This window comes from Mauremys reevesii, linkage group 6, assembly GCF_016161935.1.
Source record: "Mauremys reevesii isolate NIE-2019 linkage group 6, ASM1616193v1, whole genome shotgun sequence".
Lineage (NCBI taxonomy): Eukaryota > Metazoa > Chordata > Testudines > Geoemydidae > Mauremys > Mauremys reevesii.
Window position 1 is genome coordinate 106,482,412 of NC_052628.1, and position 22,360 is coordinate 106,504,771.

Below are 22,360 nucleotides of genomic sequence, written 5' to 3' on the forward strand. Positions count from 1 at the left end.
GCCACCACCAACCGGTCCATGTCATTAAGATTATCAACAGAATAGCCAAAGAATGACTTTTCATAGAGAGTGAAAAACCTCTTGCCCCTCAAGGTCAGCGTTGAGGTCAGTTTACAGGATAGGGCAGAAAGCTTCCATTGCTGATGTCTGTGCTGTATCTGTTTTATGGATAAAATGAGGACTTCACTCTTCAGTACTGTTGCGGGCACAAAAAGGCCTGAGGCTACAGCAAACAGTGATTCGTTGCCCGGAGTGCCTCGCTCCAATTAGACACACCAGGGTGGAGAAGCAAAAAAAAAATTTTTTTTCTCAAAAAAAGATGGGATGCTTGGAGGAACACACCTCAGATCACACACACCAAGCAAGCAGCTTTCTCTTTCTTTACATTTTTTTTTTTAAGCAGCATATTACCCCCCCCCCCCCCCCCCCCCTCCCCTCCCCCTCCTCCTCTTCTCCTTAAGCAAGTACATACATTAGCAGCAGCAATTACAGCAGCACAGGTTAACAGGTACTTAAAAAAAAACAAAAACATATTATTATCTTTTTCTTTTTTCTTTTCTCTTTTTTCTTCTTTTGCCAGGCACAGCAAGGCAAGCCAATGCCTCTTATGTACTGATAACTAGTTGCCACATTTCATTCTCCATCCATCCCATCCATCTTTAAATTAAAAATAAAGTAATGGATAATTCGGACAAGCAGAGGCCATAGCAGGAGCCTATCTTTGGCTTCATCATTTTCCACCCCTTCCACACTGGTCACATCTGTGGTGCCCCCTGCCAACAGTACTGTCAATACACCATTTTCATGTGCATTACATTTTGACGAGGAGGAGGAAAACAGCTGGCTGAAATTGTGGAGTTCTAGACTCTACTCATAAAAATCTAGACTCTAGTGACTGTCATAAATGGCAGTGCAGTTAGTAGCTTCGGCTTGTCTACACTACCCGCCAAACAGGCGGGCAGTGATCAATCCAGCGGAGGTCGATTTATCGTGTCTAGTTTAGACGCGATAAATCGACCTCTGAGCGCTCTCCCGTCGACTCCGTTACTCTACCAGAACAAGCGCAAGTGGAGTCGATGGGAGAGCGTCAGCTGTTGACTTACCGCAGTGAAGACACTGTGGTAAGTAGATCTAAGTAAGTCAACTTCAGCTACGCTATTCACGTAGCTGAAGCTGTGTATTTTAGATCGACCCCGCACGGTAGTGTAGACAAGCAACTAGGGAACCCACTCCTTAATCTTGTAGAAAGAAAAGGCTTCCACATAGTTGTCTTGCTATAACCTTGCTATAAAATGTATTCTTGAAACAGTTCAGAATTCTACACGTTGCCCAACTAACAAAACTTTCAGTATTAACACTTTATTTGCAATTCAGAGCCCATACCTGTAGTAACCTTTATGGAAACTCAGAAGACAACTACTGTGGGCATGTAACTATCAGCTGACAAAAGGCTTGATTGTCCAAGTCACAGATGATTTGCCCTTAAGGCCAGGGTAGAGAATTTTCATTCGCTTGCCTGTGCTTAGCATAAGCATCATTCTATGCTTGTCAGTATTGTTCCCTTTTCTGTTTTCACAAGAATTAAGTTCAACACGAAAAATTTAAAAAGGAGAAAGTTTTGACATCCCAAAAAAGTAGATGAGTCCTCAGGAGAGTATCCCATAGGGTTGGAAAAGTCCCAGAGAAGGAATTCAGAGCAATGTTAGTTGTTTACACAGTATGCACCACTAAAAAAAAGATGTAAGTATGTATGGGGCTCCTGTGTGTGAAAGTCTGCATCATCACACATTTTGCCCACTCAAATTCATTATATGGGCACTAGCATGAAATAATCTTTATAAAACTATGTCACAAAGGCTGAAAGGTATTATATAAGCTACAATAAACCTGCTGAAGTTATCCATGGTTAGAAGAAGGAAGTCATAAGTAAACTAATCCGGCCTAACAATTATATACTAAGCTAAGAGGAGACTGCTGTTTTAGCAGTGTATCTTCAGGAAAAAGTTTTTTAAAAACAGCCAATTCCAAAGATTATGCAGCTTCTAACAAAAACAGATGATGAATTTAACTTCACTTGCAATTTGGCAGAACCCAAAAAGAGTCAAAATAAGAGATTTATTATATTAAACAACTTTAGCCAGAAGTTTGTTTGGCACTTTCACCAAAAAAGCCATGAGTTGAATGAACAACTGCACTACCCCTTTATCCACAGAAGTGGTCACTCTAAGCCAGAGTAGAGGGACATCAGTGAAGTACTTTGTATTATGAGTTTTATTAGGAGTTGTATTACTTTTACGAGTTTGTATTACGAGTGTACTTTTGTATTACGAGTTTTAACCCAAATCCTAATAATAATAATTTGGCAATCTTATGTACTGGTAATAATAAACCTACAAATGCAGATTAAACATTCTGTAGGAATCCAGGACACTTTGGTAAGTCCCTATGTAAGAAATGAGAAAATATAATGCCTTGCATGGATAGTTTTTATGCAATTAAAAATGTTAATAATAGTCTTAACATTAAATACCTTTATAGTGAATTTTCATTTACTGGACAGTGTTCTTCATTACGTCCATTTTACAAATCATACCCAAGCAATTAACGAAATGGAGAGATGTCACTCATTTTAATTTTTGTGCTGTGTGATAAGTACTTTATTTTGCACTGAAAGTTATACAAGTGTAGCAATCATTAAATTGGAAATTAAATCTATATTGATTTAGTATTAAAACAAATTTCAACATATTGCAAACCACCATCTGGTGACTATATGTGGATGGAAAATTGTTGATCTGTGAAGAATGCCCAGATAATTGTAATTGTTTTCAATAAAAATTATAGAGAAGCTGTCTATCAGGTTTAAGTGCAACACGGTTTTTAAAAATAGAACTATTCATAGTAATAATGCAAACACATAGATGAAACAAAGAATGATCAAATTTTCAAAATGTGCTTTACTAAATAAAAAAATGTAACAACTAAATGACAATATGGGCATCAGGCTGATGTGAAACAGCCTTTTGTGTTCACCCAATTATTCTTATCTTTGTAACAAGAAACTGGATATAAAAGCAGTAGGGTTCCATGGTTACTAAAGCAGATATTTCCACTGATAGTGAAAAATGCCATTAGATTCAAGCTAATACAATGTGACATTTTACCATGCTACTGCACTGTAATACTAGTTTATGTGATGATGGAGGGTGGGGGGGGAATAAAACAGCTGAAGATTTCTTTGGTATGACTAGCATTAAAAAATTCCAAAGCTTTAATTCAGTAAAAATTTGTTTAACTTTAAAGTCATTGGCTGATGATTAGCGTAGTTCATCATCCTCCACATGTTATCCAAGCAGTTGTTTCAGACTAATTCTAGATCACTGGTCCAATACCCACTCCCAACCTCTCTCTGTCCACTGAGCAATATGAACAGTTTGCCATGCTATACCTTTAGAAAAATCAGTATCACCCACCCGACTGCTTTGAGCCCAGGCACCTCACTGTCTCTTGATTCACCTACAAAGTGACATCCTTTCATTTCATGTATCTTTTCCCATCCATCCCAATATTGTCCTCAACAAAATCTCATCCATGAGCAAAAACCTCGTTATTGGACTCCCTTCCAACCTCAAGTTTTGTCTTCCGACTCCTTATGATCACTGTTCTTAAAAAGCACTGCACTTTCTGTAACTTTCCAGGTCTTTTTCAAAACTGCTATTAGCTCTTTAAACAAAAATATCTCATTTGATCATTTCTTGCTCATCAAAAGATATCCAGTTTCAAACTCAATTCGTCAGCAATGTTTGGGAGAAGGTGACCCTCTCTCACCATTCCAACCACCTTCTCCAGCACAACATGTCTGTCCGACTTCAAACTGGGCGCTGACCCTTTTACAGTGAGACTGCCCTGCTCCAGATAAATTAGTAAACCAACACTTTTGCTTATGATGTTTCCCTTCCCACTTGATGGTTGTGACTTTTGGTGTTACTTATCACACCCTTTCCTAAGAATTCTAACAAGAAACCAGTATGTTCAATAATCTCCTTCTCTAATTTGAATTCAACCATTTCCTTCATTCATGAAAGATGTACATGTTACTTCCACTCTACACGCTAAAGAATGTATCAGGTTTCTATCCTTTGCTCTATTGGCTCCCACATACATTTTTTGTCAGCTATAAAAGTTGACTAATGAACAGATGCTACATCAGTCTTTTCTCTATTTGACATGTCATTGCTATCAATTGTGTACATCAATTCTGTATCGATGACTCCCAGCTCCTACCCATGTCACCTTTCTGTCTCTGGGTTTTCCCATTTACGAAGTCCTTTGAGATCTACTGATGAAAAGCACTACATAAGAGAGGTTTGATGATGATGATGATTCCCTGCTTTCTTGCCTTGACTCTGTCAGCTGCCGGTTACACCAAAGCATCCTATTCCTGAAGGACTGAAATGTCCTGCAGGGACTTTTACTCTCTTTCTGAGAGACATGCCCACATTTGCTCCCCTATGACTACCATCTTTCTCCTTAACGTGGACAACTTTGCTCCCTAGGCCAGAAATCTTGGGCATCATCTTGGATGAGCGTTCTCTCTCCTACTTCTTCTTGGTAAGAATCACCTATTCCAGAACGCTGTCAATTTCATCCTGACCTGAACAATGCTTCCTCTGAAATCGATATTCATACTTTAAATTGGTTCCATTTGAGACTGTCGGAAGCGGTCCCTAATCCACAAGGGCAGAGGAGCTTCTCTCACCTTAACAGGAGCTGGCCAGCAATTGTTGGGGACACCAGCAATCACTGGAGAGCACAGTTCCTGTTAGAAGATGCAGATTCTAGCTGTGAGAGAAGAGGGGCAGCAGGAAAGGGTGTGGCTCCAGCCACAACCCAGTCCCTCTGCACCCTCCTCTTGTGTGCATGGCAGAATCTCATGCTATCTTCAGAGGATCAGAATACTTGCAATCAGAACACTCTCTTGCGCCAGAAAGAAGGGCTGCCCAATATCTCAGAGTCCTTGGTCATCTTCATTGGCTTCTAGTCATCTAAGAATCCAATTCAAATTCTTTCTTTCAAACTTCACCGTGAACTTGCTTCATTCTACTCCTCTGACCTCCCATGCATTTACTCCTGAGATAAGACTCATTCACCCTGCTCCTCCAATCCTGGCTTCTTATGTTCCCTCCATTCAGCTCTCTGGTCTATTTTCCCTGTTCTCTCAAAGTTATGGACTCTCCCTTTCTAAAGCTTACCCTTCTCTTTATCTTATGACTGACCCTCTCTCCAGAGTGTTTTGTGATATACAGAACAAGTCAGATAGTAATGTCATTCCCAGTTCATTCACAGGAGTCACAGTGTGAAGACCAGAAGGAATGCCACTGAAAATGCCTTGCTACAAACTGAGAACCCATTCATTCTGTATTTATCTATGTACATTGTCATGTTAGTTTATATCGTGTTCTTTTTAGCCGAAAATAAAGTATTTGATTCCATATATGACAAAAATTCTAAATCCCAATAATAAAACACAAAACAGACAAAATGAGTACAATTCCAAAAATAGTCCTGTCTAAAGAAAAAGCATGTGTGTAAGGTTGTTCTCTAACAAATAAAAATGAAACTAGTCTTACTACAACAGAATTCAAAATATCCAAATTGCCATGAAAATAATTGTTTTGCTCCTGTTTAAACACTTTCATGTTCTTCAGTGAGATTTATATCATTTTAATCCTTCCAGATCTGAGATCTACCTTCACCAGTATTTTACGAGTCAGATAACAGCAGCAAGAATAAACTGATTTCAAATACCTAATGTGCCTAGATTGTTTTCCAAAACTTGAAGGCCCTATTCAAATTTTTTGGATTTATGGACATGTATCATACCTTGGAGCATCATATGCGTCTTCTACATGGCTCCAATCTACATATTCTGTTCAGTATTCTGCCTTTATTATTATTATACTAGTAGCTGAAAGCCCATCCTATCACACAGGCATAACTCAAAGTCATGTGTGTAAAAAAGCCAGAAATGGTGGAGAATTTAAAAACTGGACAGTGACAGACCACGAATACCAGTGATGATTGAACCTGGTGATTTTCTGAACAAAAAGAGCTCTGAACCATGCTTGTAGCTGTTTCCATTGCTTCACAGTGACTCAGCAGACATTCTAGGCTTCAGAGTGATGTTTGGGTTTAGTGCGTGTGGACTGTGCAGTTGTGTGCATGGTAGTGTTGATCTGTTTGGGGCAGGGTTGTGTTAGGAGTTGGGCGGGTAGCAAATGAGGAGTGTATGCTGCAGTGAGGTGGCTGTTTGTGTTCGGGGTTATCGTGCATGCTGTTTGTGATGTGCTGGGAGAGTTGTATGGATTTGTGCAGGTGGCAAATGGGGCAGTGCTGCAGTTAGGGGCTATGTGTGTTTGGGGTTGTGTGTGCTGGTTGTGTGTTGATTTGTGTAGGTGCGAGTTAGGTGAACAAGTGTGACAGCTGGGCCAAGTAGTCCACCCTCTGTGAAGTCTCCCTGATACAACTAATTAAACTGTTGCATGCAAAGTAGCAGTAGAGTATGGGTGATTGCTTGAGTTACCTCTGATATCACAATGGTCTAGGACTCATGGCACTGTACAGATACATGCAATACTGTAGCTGTACACCATACAAGTGTAATTTGTGAAGTTGAAATGTTCTGAAACTTAAAAACTGGACTGGAACAGACACAAAGCCCAGTGATGATTGAACTTGGTGATATTCTGAACAAAAAGAATTCTCAGCCATGCATGTAGCTGTTTCCATCACGTCACACTAGCTCAAGAGATGTTTTAGGCTTCAGAGTGACACACAGAGTGACATTCTTAGAATCTTATCATACAAATGCTAGTGCTACTCTCTAGGAAGGGTTTAGTTCCAAGTGCAGTTCAATACTTCGGCCATGAGCAAAATTTCTCAATTTATTAGTTAAGACACAAATCCACCCAGCATACTACCCTGTGCATCAGCTTTATCCTGTAATCTAAAAATATTAACCAGACTGGGGTGGGGGAAAGAGGGAGATAAAAGCACCTTACAACATCCAGCAGAAAAGGCCTTTTGTAATGTGAACAAGTATCCAACACAAACTGTTGTGAACTCCAAGTCACCAAGCCACTCCCTTAAATATATGGGCTAAGTAAACCATCAATCATTCAAACAACTTTGCTACGTAACTAAGAATGTTCTACAAGGAAATCAAAAAAATATAACAAAGCACTGTTTAAATAATTGTTATGAATATAAATTTATAGTAAAATAACCATTTTATAGAATTCCACATTTTTTCAGAAAAGAATGCAAAGGAAAACTTATGGTAATAAAAATAACTACTAGCAAAGAAAATCAATTGTAATAATAAATTGTACCCTCAAATCTAGTAACTGTCCCCTCACTGTATCTTTTTCTCTTTTCCCCAGCTGCTGCACTATTTCCCATGTTTTCTTTAATTTTCCATTCTTTACCTATTTCCCTTCAAATTATTGTCTGTGTTGGACAATAATTCTCAGGCATAACAGATCCTAAAGCAAAAAATAACCCCCAAAAGAAATATTTCACATTTAAACACTCGCACACATATTCATTATGGCCCTGATCTCGCAACTGACTAGGTGTGGCACACAGACCTGTTCCTGCACAGAGCCCAACTGGGCTCCATGTGGGTATGGCAATTGCAGTTGTGGAATCAAGATATACAATTTACAGAGACACTCTTATTTGCATAAATATTGAGAATTGAACTGTATAATGAATAGGGTGCAGTATTTATCCACAGGATACTTTCAGAAATTAGCTGCACGTTCCCCAATTGCTGCCATTGTGGTCAGCATATTTGAGACATGCTAGTTCCATAATCTTGGTCAGTCTTGGCCGTTGGAAGAAACAGAAGGCTCTCGTCACAATTCAAAGCCAAGATGCATCTTAACATGCTTCATCTTCGTAAATTATTTTTTCAATCTTAGATTCACTAGCAGTTGCTAGTGATCTCTGAATTAAGTGGTGGGCTGGAGAAAAGCTCCTTAGCAAAGTTACCTGGACAGAATAAAGTATATTCTGGTGATAACAGATTGTGCCACCCGATACCCAGAACTCATAGCCCTATCCTCTATGGAGGTAGACAAGGTGGCTTTGCTAGCATTATTCAGCCAGATGGTGTTTCCCTGTGAGATTCTGACTGATCAGGGGGCAAACTTTATGTCTGATCTGCATGAAGGACTATGAGATAAATGTGGGGTTCAACAATTTTGTTCATATTCTTACCACCCCCAGACTTAAGGTCTCTTGAGAGATTTAATGGAACCCTTAAAATTATGTTCAAAACTTTGAGCAGCCTTCAAAACCTCCAGTCAGGCTGGAGAGAGAGAGATGAGTGTCAGCACAAGAGAGAAGACAGCTAGGAGCCGGTAACCTTGAGGGACCTCAGAGGGGGGAATATAGGTGCAGTGGACATCTAAACTGTGACCCCTTCCATTCTAGGGGCATCTACTTCCTCCATTTCATGGCTTTCATTCTAAACACTAAAACAGGCATTTGTCAGTGTCATGATCTGTGCCTTCTGTTGCTCAGCAACCAAATGAGTCAACTGTCATTACAGTTCATTTTGTAGTACTTTTGATGCAGCTGAGCATCATCTAATTATGGCTGTCAAAATGCCTTTAGCTTTTAATATTTACTGAACTTAACTGTACTTAAATTTAATGTAAATACATTTTGTTATAAAATTAATGTGGATCTATTAAGTACTTGTGTTCAAAGAATGATCAAGAAACTAAATATTTTTCTATGATTTATAAACGGTCTCCATTTGCCATATAATAGCAATACACAATGTATTTTGGAGGGGAGATACTCAAAGGCAGAAAAGGCAGTTAGGTACTCAACTCTCATTGAAAAAAAAAATCAGTGGGAGTTGAGGGCCTAGCTCCCATTTATGAAAATATAAAAAAAAAATTGTTAAAGATTAACTAAATGGTCATTAGAATTGTTTGAAAATGTTTCAGTGGAACAGTTTTCCATCAAAAAATGTAGTTTAGTCGAAATGGAAACATTTTGTGGAAACATGGATTTTGATAGAATTTTCAATGGGAAAAAGTTTAAACAAATCATTGTGATGTCAAAATGTTTCACTAGGGTAAAAAAAATTATATTGTGCTTTCATTATTTTAACTATTGAATTAAAATATTAATTTAATATACTATATTTATAGTATATTTTAGTGTTATATTTATAGTATATTTTAGTGTTATATTTAATATTTTATAGAGAGACTGTTTCAAAATTATTGAAATGAAACATTTTACCTTATCAAAACAAAATGCTTTGATATTATCAAAATGAAACTACTGGATATTTCAGAACCGAAATTGTTCAGAATTTTCAATTTAAAAAAAAATTGAAATTTTGGAGTTTTATTCTGATTCCAAACAAAAACTAATTTTGAGATGATGCAACTTTCAACATAACAGAAATTCTTATTTTCTACTATGTCTTATGATAGCAGTGGCTAACAATCAGGTTAAAGAGCACATGCTTAAAAAAGTAAAACCCTTCCCCATTTTATAAATGCTGAGATTTTTCAAATTTTTTAATTTTAATAATCTAATAAAGGTTTAACTACTTATGCTAGTATTAAATTTCACTTCAGAATATGAAAACAGGCTTAACCGTTTTTAGTGAATGCATGTTCAGGTTTTTATACAGTAGCTAAATGCTTCAGTGACTGAGTTGCAAACAGTGCAGGGAATATTTATTTTCCACTGGAAATACAAAAAAATTAAATGGAAACACTTCTTTGGGACTTCCCTCTCCCCATAAGGCCTAATTCTGAGACAAATCTGACTTGTCAGTGTGAAACTTTATAAAATTACAAAGTGCTTAGTGTTCACTATTCCTCCTTAGGGGGGCACTCAAATAGATTTCTTTAAATTTTATTTAGTTATTTGGAAGACTCAAAACCTATCTATAGACTAAAGGGGCAATTCAGCACAAATATCTTAAAACTTGCTTTAAAATACTTTAAAACGCACTAAATCAGAACTTTGCTAAATTCTTGCCAGAACATGTCCATGTTCTATTCGGATTAAGTAAGTGTCTTTGCTGGTTGGAATTTTACAATATGAAGTGTTTTGCAAAATTGCTTTCTAAATTACTTTCATATTTCTTGGGATCAAATATAAAAACTTTGTGTTTAAAAGAGAGCTGCCTATTTAGGTAGTTTTTAAAATATCAATCCATCAATGTTGTATCTGAAAAGTTCATCTTTTTTTCCTACAGTGAAGTCATAATATACTTGAATTTATTAAACCAATCATTTCCAACAAAATGTACTATTCAATGATGCAAAACTCAGATATATGCTACTCACATGATTTGAAATTATGGTTCTGGTCCTCTTTACTTTCTCAGTATTATCACAAAGTGTAACGAGAGCTCCACTGTCTTGTATTTAAATGCAAAGCATTTAGACTAGAACTAGAATCTAGAAAACATTGCTTTTCCTACTGTGCTTTTGCAATATTTTTAGTAAGTTGATCAGTTTGCCAGCTTACATATTTAAAATGTCACAGTTCTTTCTCCTAATCCAGAAGTGACTGAATTTGAATAACACCAGTAGTGAACATCATGTGCAAACATTCCCATCATCATAACTGGATGACCAGAAATAAATGGGCACCTACATAGGGATGACATGCATTAATTATCTCCATCACCTTTCTGGTCACCAGTATTTTCAACTAAAAATCATTTTCTGATCATCAGAGTGAAAAATGTAAAGTCTCTCTCTCTCTTACACACACACACACACCCCAACCCCTATGGCACCTGGGACTTCCACTACATAGTATGTTGACCTAGTTGTCTCCTCACACTACCATACGGCTGTCCAGTTAACAGTCCAGGAGAGAGAACCTCTCTGGCTCTGAGCATCACAGTTAAGATATACCTTGATCATTCAGTCCCCACTCATGTGGAGTCTGCTGTGTAGCAGTAGATAATACAGATCCAAATCAATAGAACACTGAAGCACATGCTTAAATGTTAAGCACTTAAGCAATCTCATTGACTTCAGAGGTCTGGTTATACATTTAAATGAACTACATGCTTATGTACTTTGCTAACGTAGGCTTAAGACACCAAATCTGTCCCGATGATTTCAATGAGGCCCTAATAAGAGTTGTCTCAAATAGTATCGTGGGTTTCCTCATTCAAGTAATGTCTGTTTAACTATTTGTTGTTTTTGCTGTTGAACCCAGTTGAGTCCCAGATTATTTTTCTTTTTAGCCATTTCCTTTAAAAGGAGAAATTTATATTAAGGCCATTCTCCTTCAATCACAAGTCTCAAATTTCATTACTTTCTGAGCTGCCCACCAAATCACTCTTATCTTGTTTTTTAATGGAGCTCCTCACCATGAAGTAATTCTACTTCATCTGTTTGCTTTAGTCAGCTGAAACAAAAAAAGAAACATCTTTCAAAATGAGCTTTCATTAAAAAAAAAATTAAACTTGCCATGACTTCGGCTCTCCGAAGTGGAGATAATTAATACTATAGAGATCCATATCTTCAGTGTGCCATGCAAATGTTGTTTTCCACATGCCAAAATAGAGATAAGGGGTATTTACACCCTCAATAGAAATTCCACAGTCTTCACCCACAACGTCCAATATTGTATTGAGATGGGCAATATTCCATTCATCAATATCCTGAAACAGAGACATAAAATACATTAATAGATACTAAAAAAAAATATGACTACCAAATGAAAACACAATCTGAAATTATTCCAAAAGGTATTTTAATTGAAGAGAGGAATGAAAAATAACACAATCAATTATCAAAAAGTTTGAACAGTACAATACATACACTCAACATTACTAGTGGTATAAACCTTATCTAATGCTGCAATATATTAATACGCAAGTACAATATTATAAGCACTTAGGGGGCCTGCTGAAGTCAACTGGAAGACTCCTATTGAATACAATGGGCTTTGGATCAGGCCCTAAGATTCAGAGCAGAGAACACATGGTCCTAAGGTTTGTACAGCATCTAATTCATTGGGACCCCAATCCTGACAGGGGCTATAAGTGCAGCTACATTAAAAATAATTGCCAAAGAGAATAAAACTCTTTTGTAGGTGTGTATATACCTACAAGCTAGGACCCTGTTCAAAAAGGTATGGATACATATTTTATTTGGTTCCAAAGTAAAATCATGCAATATGAAAGTGTTTAACGAACAGTAACTTAAAACATACATTATTTTATTTACTTTTGAAAGTTTAACATTGCTCTGTAAAGGATGAAAAAAAATAAAATCACTAAGTCACTTCAGAAACATTTTTAATCATAATAAAATATTGGACAATAAAATACTTAAGAAAATCTTCTGAGGAATTGCATGGAATTTCAGTCATTTTACCATCATTATAATCCATAGGAATTCTGTATTTAAAGCCCTACATCTTGTTTTTGCTGTATTTTATATTTATCCATTAAGTGCAATTCTAATCTCAGATGCTAAAGTATGCATCACTGTGTGCGATGTAAAATAACCAACTGAGATCAGAGCTGTTCCCTAAAAGTAAAGAGAAGGAAATCACATTTTATTATAACAGCAATCACGAGTACCAGTAAGGTAGAAATTACTAGATATACAGAGATACAGAACATCAGGACATTCAAGCAAAGTAATTTAGGCCCCAACTCAAGAAAGCATCCCTATTTAGGATAGCACTTAAACATGCATTTAAAGCTCCCTGACGATAACAGGACTTAAACACATGCTCACAGTTAAGCAAGACCAGATTTCTTCCCATCCTCTACTGAAGCTCTGCACAGTTCTGGGAAATCTCACTCAAGTTTGGAGAAAGGAGTGCTGAAATGTCAGCATCCCTACTGCGCAGAATTAAGATTGTGATACATTGTCTGTGATGTCTGGCGGTTGTGGAGTTGGCGAGGCAGCATCTCTCAGTAAAGGAGGAGAGAGTATGGATCATTAAGTGTCTTCATTTTCGTAATCCTTGCTTCAGAGTTGTGTGTTACATGTGCAACCTTAACTGATACACAAAGTACTGATTCTGTGTATAAACTTCTGAGCTTCTTAGTTTTAGGAAGGACCCCTGACCACAATGGCTACTTTAATGAAGAACAACATGGGCCCCTAAGATGGAGGTGCATATTCACAAAGATTCTGTTTTTTATTCAATGAAAATAAAATAAAATAAAATAAAAAGAAATTACAGGGCCAGCCAGCAAATAAAACTTTCAGTTCAGGTTTTCAAGATTTTCTTCAAAACCACAAAGGCTACAAATAAAATTATTTTAAACAAATGCCCAGATTCTGGTGTACAAATGTGACGTAAAAATATATGTGATGCAGAAACAGTTATGAGGAGTATGGTCAATATCGCAAAAATTAACTTAGTTGTAAACTTAAGAAATAGCTTTTCCCTTAGATGCTGCTAAAAAAGTGCCCCATTCAAATTAGTAACTGTATGCAGAGTATAAAAATCATGAGACTCAAAGTAAACTTAAAAGGACTCAATTACTCAAATAATTAACAGATTTACTTGAAAATCCCTAGAAGAAAATTAAATCTTTACTCACGGATTATGTGTTGTAAATTTAGGGCACATACATTGTGTTCTTTCTATGGAAAAAAGACACTGAATATCTGCTTTAAGTGGAAAATTGAAAACAACCTTAACGCTAGAGATTCTATTGTGCTTCCATAATGTTGTTTTCTTACAAATAACCAACAAGGCATTAAGGTATACTCTTTTTATAGCCCTATCTTTTTATACCCAGACAACCTGTGGAACTCCTTGCCTGAGGAGGTTGTGAAGGCTAGGACTATAATAGGGTTTAAAAGAGAACTAGATAAATTAGGGGTCCCATATGAGGAGAGATTAAAGAGGCTAGGACTTTTCAGCTTGTAAAAGAGGAGACTAAGGGGCATATGATAGAGGTATATAAAATTATGACTGGTGTGGAGAAAATTAATAAGAAAAAGTTATTTACTTGTTCCCATAATACAAGAACTAGGGATCACCATATGAAATTAATGGGCAGCAGGTTTAAAAACAAATAAAAGGAAGTTCTTCACACAGAGCACAGTCAACCTGTGGAACTCCTTGCTTGAGGAGGTTGTGCGAATGGTGTCCCTAGCCTCCCTTTGTCAGAGGTTGGAGATGGATGGCAGGAAAGAGAGATCACTTGATCATTACCTGTTAGGTTCACTCCCTCTGAGGCACCTGGCATTGGCCACTGTCGGTAGACAGGATACTGGGCTGGATGGACCTTGGATCTGACCCAGTAGGGCCATTCTTATGTTCTTATGCTCTTAAGAGGCATGGGAGAGAGGGAATCAACATCACCAATCATGCCTCTCCTGGGATTAAATTGGCTAAATATTTATATTCTGTGATTGGCTGTTATGACTGTCACAAGTGTTTTACCAATTATTAGAGGGTGGGATACAAAGAAATGCCTAAAACAAGAACAGAAAGAGTAGACGAAAGACAGGGGTAGAGCATCACTGATTGGCTCATGGTAGAACATACTTCCAGCTGGTGTGTGTATTTACTTGTTAAGGTAATCTAAGTCTTAATATAAATATAGAGTCTGACACTACTTAGGGATTGTAAACAGTTCAAATATTTGTTTCAAAGGCTACATTTTTAAAGGGCCTTTTGTTATGATTTACTGCCATTTTTTTTTTAGGAGACTGGTTCACAAACTTTTGTTAATGGTTTAGGGGATGCTAAGAGTATTACAATAGCTCTGTAAGCCTGGTGTTCGTGGGATCATAAATTAAACTGAAATTTGGCTCTGTTTTTTGGCCCAATCCAATAAAATTAAATCTTGGGATGCCATGTAAGGTCCAACATCCTCCCTATTCATTACATCCCCCAGCTTCCTCTTATCAGGAGAGTTGAGGCTGGCATTGTTGGGAGAGCAAAGTAGGTATAGGCTTCTTCGTATGGCTGATGTAAATGTAGAGCAACAACTACAATTTTATATTTAGATGGTTAAGTCTAGAGTAGCAGAGTGTATTGCTGTGATACCTCATTCATATTTGTGAATCAGACATCGAGTTGTTATATGTTCCATGGTCTGCTCTGGGTGACCAGTCGCACACTAGAGAGTCTTAAATTTTCCATTTGTGCAGCAAGTATCCACATCTTCCATGGTCCGTGTGGCTATGGTTTAGGGTTATCCAGGAACTTCATGGGAGATCGAAGCCATGTATCTGCTGCATCAGGTCTTTCACTAGGTGTGTGTTTGTGACTTCTTGTGAACTCCATTCAGCTTTCATCAGTGTTGAAGTTGCATTGTTGAAGGTTAAATGTGTGGGTCCAAAAGGGCTTCAAGCAGTGGTGAGGGATCTTGTTACGGTCCTGGTGGATGGGAAGACATTCATTTTCCATCATCCTCAGAAATTCCCGAAGGGTTGTGGCATCATGGCAAATGGCTGCTTGCGTTGCCAGGCGAGGTTATCTGCCTATGCAAATTTGCATGACTTTGTTGGAGACATGTTGCTCGTGCAAACATTAAAAAGCATTGGCTCGAGTACTGAGCCTTGTGGCAGTCCATTGTTGAAGAACTAGGGTGAATTGACTTTGTTGCCCAAGCTGACACATAGCCACCTATTGCTCAGCATCGCCCATAGTAGGTGTAGTGTAGGTGTAGTGTTTTGAGGCAGGGGATGATCCTTGCAAGTTTCAGCATCAAGCCCTAAATCCATACTCTATCATAGGCCGATGACAGGTCTACAAAGGTTGTGTCGGTCTTAAATTTCCTCTGGAATCTAGCCTTGATGTTTTTGGGTTTTTTTTTGTTTTTTGTTTTTTTTTTTTAAAGTACAGCAGACTGCTGGTTGATCTGAAGAAAGGAGAAGTAAAGAATGGTATCATACCACTAATGATGATTACCCTTTAAAAAACCAAAATGAATAGAAGTTAGTTCTACATGGGACCCATTTTACTCTCATCATGGAAAGCTACAGAAGAGCTCCTGAGCCTACTTTAAATCTTAAGCTAGACCTTTCACATGAGCTATTGAAAGCTACAAGATTCTTTGTTCTGGAGAAAGAAAAAAGAGTCAGTTTTTCCAGGACTCTGAGTTTTCAAATCTTTGCTAGAGACATCAGGCTTTCCATTTCCATCTCCACAGTGTGTTGAAAGTTGATTCAAATGCTGTTAATAGAGCCATATGAACACTGGACAGTAGTTAACAGTAACAAACAGGGCTTATACACACTAGCACTTACTTCACTATAATATAAGTTGCTCAGGGTTGTGGAAAAGCCACCTCCCTGGGCAATGTAAGTTACACCGACCTAAGCATTGGTGTAGACAGTGCTAGGTTGGTGGGAGAAGTTCTCCCGCTGAGATAGCTAATGCCACTCAGGGAGGTGGAGTAATTGTGCCGATAGAAGAGCTCTCTCCCGTCAGCACAGAGCGTCTGCACTAGCAGTGCTACAGCAGTGCAGCTACATTGGTACAGCTGAGCCACTGTTGTGATTCTAGAGTAGACTAGCCCACCGTCACCCAACATATTAGGGAAAAGGGAACTAATGGTCTTTCATTTGAACTGTTACCTGTAAAGGAACGTTCAGGCAGCACTTCTCAGAGGAAATAAAAGGTACGTCTAATGTGCTACAACAAGGGCCATAGATAAATAGGCACTAGAAGTATGAAACTTATTTAAAAAATTGCTTCTTCGTTACCCTTTTTCCCTGGTTATCTTATTCTGTATTTCATCTTTTAAATAAAAAATAACCTGTTACACAACTTTGTCCCTTAGGTCAGACTGCCTGATGTGTTTTCCGAAAAAGAAAAAAAAAAAACCCACCCATTATATTTGACAAATATGCTCCTAAAATATATGTAGAGATTAGAAATATAAATATTTTTAATTGCAATTAAATAACATTTTTATAATCTAGGTTAGCTCCAGAAAGATTTTTAATTAAAAATATTAACTCTGTTTTCCATAAATGCCCAGAATAAATATTGATTGCACTCTCTCCATATGCCAAGGATGACGAATAAATGGATTATAACTGCTTTTCTTCAATCAAGTGGCTGTCTACTAAACATTACATATGAATGAGCCGGTGTACTGTTAATTTAATGTTAGATATTTAAATATAAAATAGCCAGCTGAGTTTTGAATTTTGAGAGGTATTCTTATTAAGCATTGAGATGTTGGAGATGAGTGACACTTTTAGAGCTCCTGTTTTCTTTGCTGTCAGTGTTGCAATTGTTAGAATTAAACACAGTTACATTACAGTCAATGAGACTTGACTCCATATTGTACTGAGCAAATGTTTTGCTTTGAAATGTTTGGAATACCAAAACAGTATTTTCCATTTTATAAAGTAACGTCTTGCAACATTACAGTTGCAGAAATAAAACTGATTTTCTTATATATTCAAGGAAGATGGAAAAAAGAATTAAAAACTGGCCAAAATATTTTTAGACCATCATTACCTAATAACCACCTAAAATGTTTTTGTCCAAACTCTATCAACATTTCCTCCCAGGCTGAGAACTTCCATGCTGTGCAAATAGATCATGTATAGGCTGAAGGGGTTGTGTATTTTGTGTATTCCGCACTCATTTTTTTTTCAATGTTCATATGGAAATTTGGCCTTGTTTTTGGAAGAAAACTGGCAGTGTGTTGATTGGTAGTGGTGGGGAAAGGACCAGAAAGCCATAGACACAGGAAATTAGTATCCGATAAATTGGGGTCTCAGAAAAGTAAGAACATGAGAAATTAAGAACATAAGAATGGCCATGCTGGGTTAGACCAAAAGTCCATCCAGCCCAGTATCCTGTCTGCCGACAGTGGCCAGTACCAGATGCCCCAGAGGGAGTGAACCTAACAAGTAATGATCAAGTGATCTCTCTCCTGCCATCCATCTCCACCCTCTGACAAACAGAGGCTAGGGACACCATTCGTTACCCATTCTGGTTAATAGCCATTAATGGACTTAACCTCCATGAATTTATCTAGTTCTCTTTTAAACCCTATTATAGTCTTGCTTGAGGAGGTTGTGAAGGCTAGGGAGTTCCACAGGTTGACTGTGCTCTGTGTGAAGAAGAACTTCCTTTTATTTGTTTTAAACCTGCTGCCCATTAATTTCATTTGGTGGCCCCTAATTCTTGTATTATGGGAACAAGTAAATAACTTTTTCTTATTCATTTTCTCCACACCAGTCATGATTTTATATAACTATCATATGCCCCCTTAGTCTCCTCTTTTACAAGCTGAAAAGTCCTAGCCTCTTTAATCTCTCCTCATATGGGACCCGTTCCAAACCCCTAATCATTTTAGTTGCCCTTCTCTGAACCTTTTCTAAACCTTTTCTTCTCTTTTCCCCCCATAGGTGTGTCTACAGTAGAAAATGTCTTATTCAATTTTCAGTACCACTGTAACTAGTCACATTGGTGCTATTTATTATCATTATTATTTATTATTATTAACAGTGTAAACTCTTTGGTAGACCTGGCACAAGCATTTTTACTCAAGGTCAGATGACATGGTGGCCACAGAAAAACAGAGCCTTGAACTCTTGTCTAAGAAATGTAAAAAGTTTCCCAATTCACCTATAAAAGTACAGAAGTGGTGACCTTAACATAAATACAGTCCTTGTAATCTATCCTTTAGTGGAATGCCTCCCTAAATTATTTCTTGAGTCAACTGGGTTGTCCTTCTCTTACAAAGTACTGTAATTAAATATAAAAACAATAAAAGATGTGTACAGCATGGCATAATACTTTGACCTAACTCTAAGCCTTCTACGTTGAATTTCTTTTCTATAAACCCACAGTGTGTTTTCACAACAGTTACTACTTTAAATTATTTATAAATTAGGAAATATCCTAATCTGTGAACAAAACAGAGACAGTTAACCATGCAATACAATGCTATAAATACATTCAAGGGGTTCTGGTAATATAATAAGTCGCAAGAGCAAAGTTTGCTTCTTTATGTTGGTTGCCAGAACTCAAAACGTGTTTATAGCTTTGTTCCCTTTCCTATTTTTTATTCTATGTAACACAGATTTTACAGTTGTGTCTCTTCTTCTAAACCCTCATTATCCTTTGAGTTAAAGAGAAAAAGAACCCACCACTTGTTAATACGCTGCAGTATCATTTCAATTGCTCTCTCCCATAACACCAGCAAGGTCTTGGATTTCAGAAATACAACATTGCCAGTTTCTAATTAATTTTAAAAAGTTAAAATCGGGGGTGCACAGCGCTTCAGAGATAGCTTTGTTAATAGAAAGTGAAAGTCATTGTGCAAAACTGACAAATCCTATTCAAAACCAGTCAGCTAGATGGCAACTGTTTTTATTTGTTTGTTTTGTAAACAAAAGAGCAAGGACCTATATTGCTGCAGCTTTCGCCACTAATTCTGAAGATCTGAAGAACTGCATGCTTATAGGGCATGGAAACATCGGTAGTACAGAGATGCAACACTAAATCCATGAATTAGTGCATGTGCCTTTGGATGGCTTTTTTTTTTTTAATGGAAATGCTTTGAGATATTTGCTTTATTTTTTTATGGTAAATTCAATGCTTGCAGCATGTTGTCTGCTATAGTTTCCCTAACTTTACAAAATACAAACATTTGTTTCCATTATCACAAATAGCTTGTAATGAGAAATTAATGACACCTTCCCCTTTCTTTCACTGTTTGCCCACAACTGTAGCCAGGAGTACTACATCCATTCTTTCTGCATACATGAAAATCTCTGAAATAGACAAACATGCAAAAGCAATCTCTAGATTCTAAATCTAGTCAAGAGGTTTCTCCCCTAGCTTGGCCTTCAGCACATTAGTTGCCCAAGAGCACCATCTGGCGGACAAAGAGTAATTTGGGAAATAAAAGTTCTGTCTAAAAAAAAATAATTTCCATTTTTATCAATGATTCCCCATCTTTTCTAGCTGGCACCTCCTCCCAGCAATGACTTGGTGTCAGGCGTCACCTCTCACTTTCCTCCAGATCCCCTTGTGCCTTGTCCTGGCATGGATGCCCCATTACACGGTGTCAGCCCCTCCTCTCTCTCCTGTTTTTTCCCTGTCTATTCCTTCGACCACTACTCCTCCTCCTCCTCCTCTTTTTTTTTTTTAAATGGTATTGCTTTTATTCCACAGGCTACTATTTTACTTCTTTTCCTCCCTGGTCACTTGTCCCCACCTCTAATCATCTCTCAGTTTATTGTCTTCCCACTACCAGTCTCACCAATTCTATTTCTATGTTGTCATAATTCTCATCTCCTCCTTGGTCTTCTGGCTTCTCCCCTTGTATTCACTTGTTGCAGCGTAATGAAAACACAACTCATTGGGACAGGAAATCTTTGTCCACGTGTCTCGACCAAAGCTGATAGGTGGTACTGGTTCCAGAAACACTTTTCCCTTCTGCACCTCTCCCTTAGACATGATGGGGTTCATTTCACTTTGGAGACGCTTGTGTGATGTTACCCACATAACAGCTATCTTAACGATATCAAGATTTATTAAAACCACAGACGAAATGGAATTAAAACAAAAAAAAATGGTTCACATAATAGATTCACACTTCTCAAAGAAAAACTGGAGAAATCATTCCAGTTTAGTTAGAAAGGAAAATAAGAAAAGTGAAAGCTTCTAACTTTTGAAAGCAATCCTTTCTCTCTGCCACCTTTTGGTCAGATTGTCTGCATCTCTTGCTGTCCAGAGAACAAACTCTTTATGTATCTAGAGAGCTCTCTTATCAAATCCTCCTTGATCCAATGCTGCTACCCTAGCTTTCAAAACCAGTTTTCTCCAGTTACATGCATACATAATAGGGTTTACATGCACTGCTTTCTCCATGAGCTGTACCACTAGGGATACAAGTATCTTTCATTGATTATTAATAGCTTTCAAAGACTTAACTACCTAGTTCAAATACCGACTTTCAGACTACCTTAGCTGGTTGTATTCTAATTTTGGTCAGGCCTCTCATTAAACTCCCTTAAGCAATTTGTCTTTTGACAAACCCTACATCACAGGGCTTGTCTACACTTCTCAGATGATCAATGCTGTGGCGACCGATGTATCGGTGGTTGATTTAGCGGGTCTAGTGAAGATCCGCTAAATCGATCGCCATTCGCTCTCCCGTCAACTCCTGTACTCCACCTGATCGAGAAAAGTAAGGGGAGTCAACGGGAGAGCATCTCCCGTAGACATCGCGTAGTGTGGACCCCACGGTAAGTAGATCTAAGCTACGTCGATTTGAGTTACCCTATTCACGTAACGCAAATTGCATAGCTTAGATCGACTTTTCCCTTCAGTGTAGACAAGCCCCAAGTTACACATCTTCTAGTGATTACAAAGATAGCGGAGAGCATTTCAAGAAGTGCTAAGCAGAACCATCAAAAAATGATCCACAGACCCTTCTGAAGGAAGGATTCACCCAGTAAGTTGTGAGACCCGCATGTATTCTTACAAAGATAATTTTGCTTCTCCTTTCTTGATGGTCTCATTGCTTAACTACTACCTTAGGATATTATGCAGTTTCTTGAATGGCTCTGTAAGTAGCAAAACTGATGCTGATAGGTATTTCACATTTCTCTGACTGTATAATGAGAGCTGTACTAACAGTCACTTGTTACCCATAGTCACCTGTGTCAACAACCAGCAAAATCCTACTTCCTCTAGAACTCGTAAAGCGGTGAGGGCCATATTAATCCAAAGAAAACAGCTGAGGGCTGAAACACTGCCCCCCCAGCGCTGCCAAAACACCCCCCCAGTGCCACCCAGCCCCGCTGAAACACATTTCCCCCCCCCAACACAAGGGCTGCAGGAGCCCGGGGGGGGAGGGGGCGGAGTGTGATAGGGGCCAGGGAGGGGGAAGATCCCTGGACCAGGGAAGGGGGCAGCAGTCGGGGCAGGGCAGGTGCAACACACACACACACACCTACCTCCCCCGGGGATTTCCTGGTTGTTCATAGACAGTTCAACACCCCCCAACCTCCGATCACTATGGAGGCCACCCTGGGACCAACCAGCGCAGTAGCCGCCCTGCCCCCAACTGAAGGGGAGGGGCTTGGGGGGTGTCTCAGCCCAGTCTCCTGCCCCATCCCCCACAAGCTGCGGCTCGAGCCCAGGCCAGGTGCCTCTCCCCTCGCTCAGCACTTACCGGCTCTGCCTCATGCCCAGCACTTCCCGCCTCAGCGGACCCCAGAAGTGACACACCCGCTGTATGCCAGGTGCGGGGAGCGGGAGACAGAGACACGTGTGATTCTGGCTGTTAGGGCAGTTGGAGCGCGGCGCACACGGGGCTGTGAGGTGGGGACCC

The 22,360-nt window shown here is 38.5% G+C and overlaps 1 protein-coding gene across 8 annotated transcripts in view; it reads right to left on the reverse strand.

The window, feature by feature from the left end:
• KDM4C (lysine demethylase 4C) overlaps nucleotides 1–22,360 on the reverse strand; it is a 415,762-nt gene that overhangs the window by 331,732 nt on the left and 61,670 nt on the right. For 7 of the 8 annotated variants that reach the window (XM_039544302.1, XM_039544301.1, XM_039544303.1 and 4 more), the window contains one exon: nucleotides 11,532–11,725. In XM_039544302.1, coding sequence (XP_039400236.1) covers nucleotides 11,532–11,725 — 194 coding nt within the window. Of the gene's footprint in view, nucleotides 1–10,389; nucleotides 11,470–11,531; nucleotides 11,726–22,360 lie in introns of those variants that run through there. The other variant, XM_039544309.1, reaches the window with a different exon arrangement.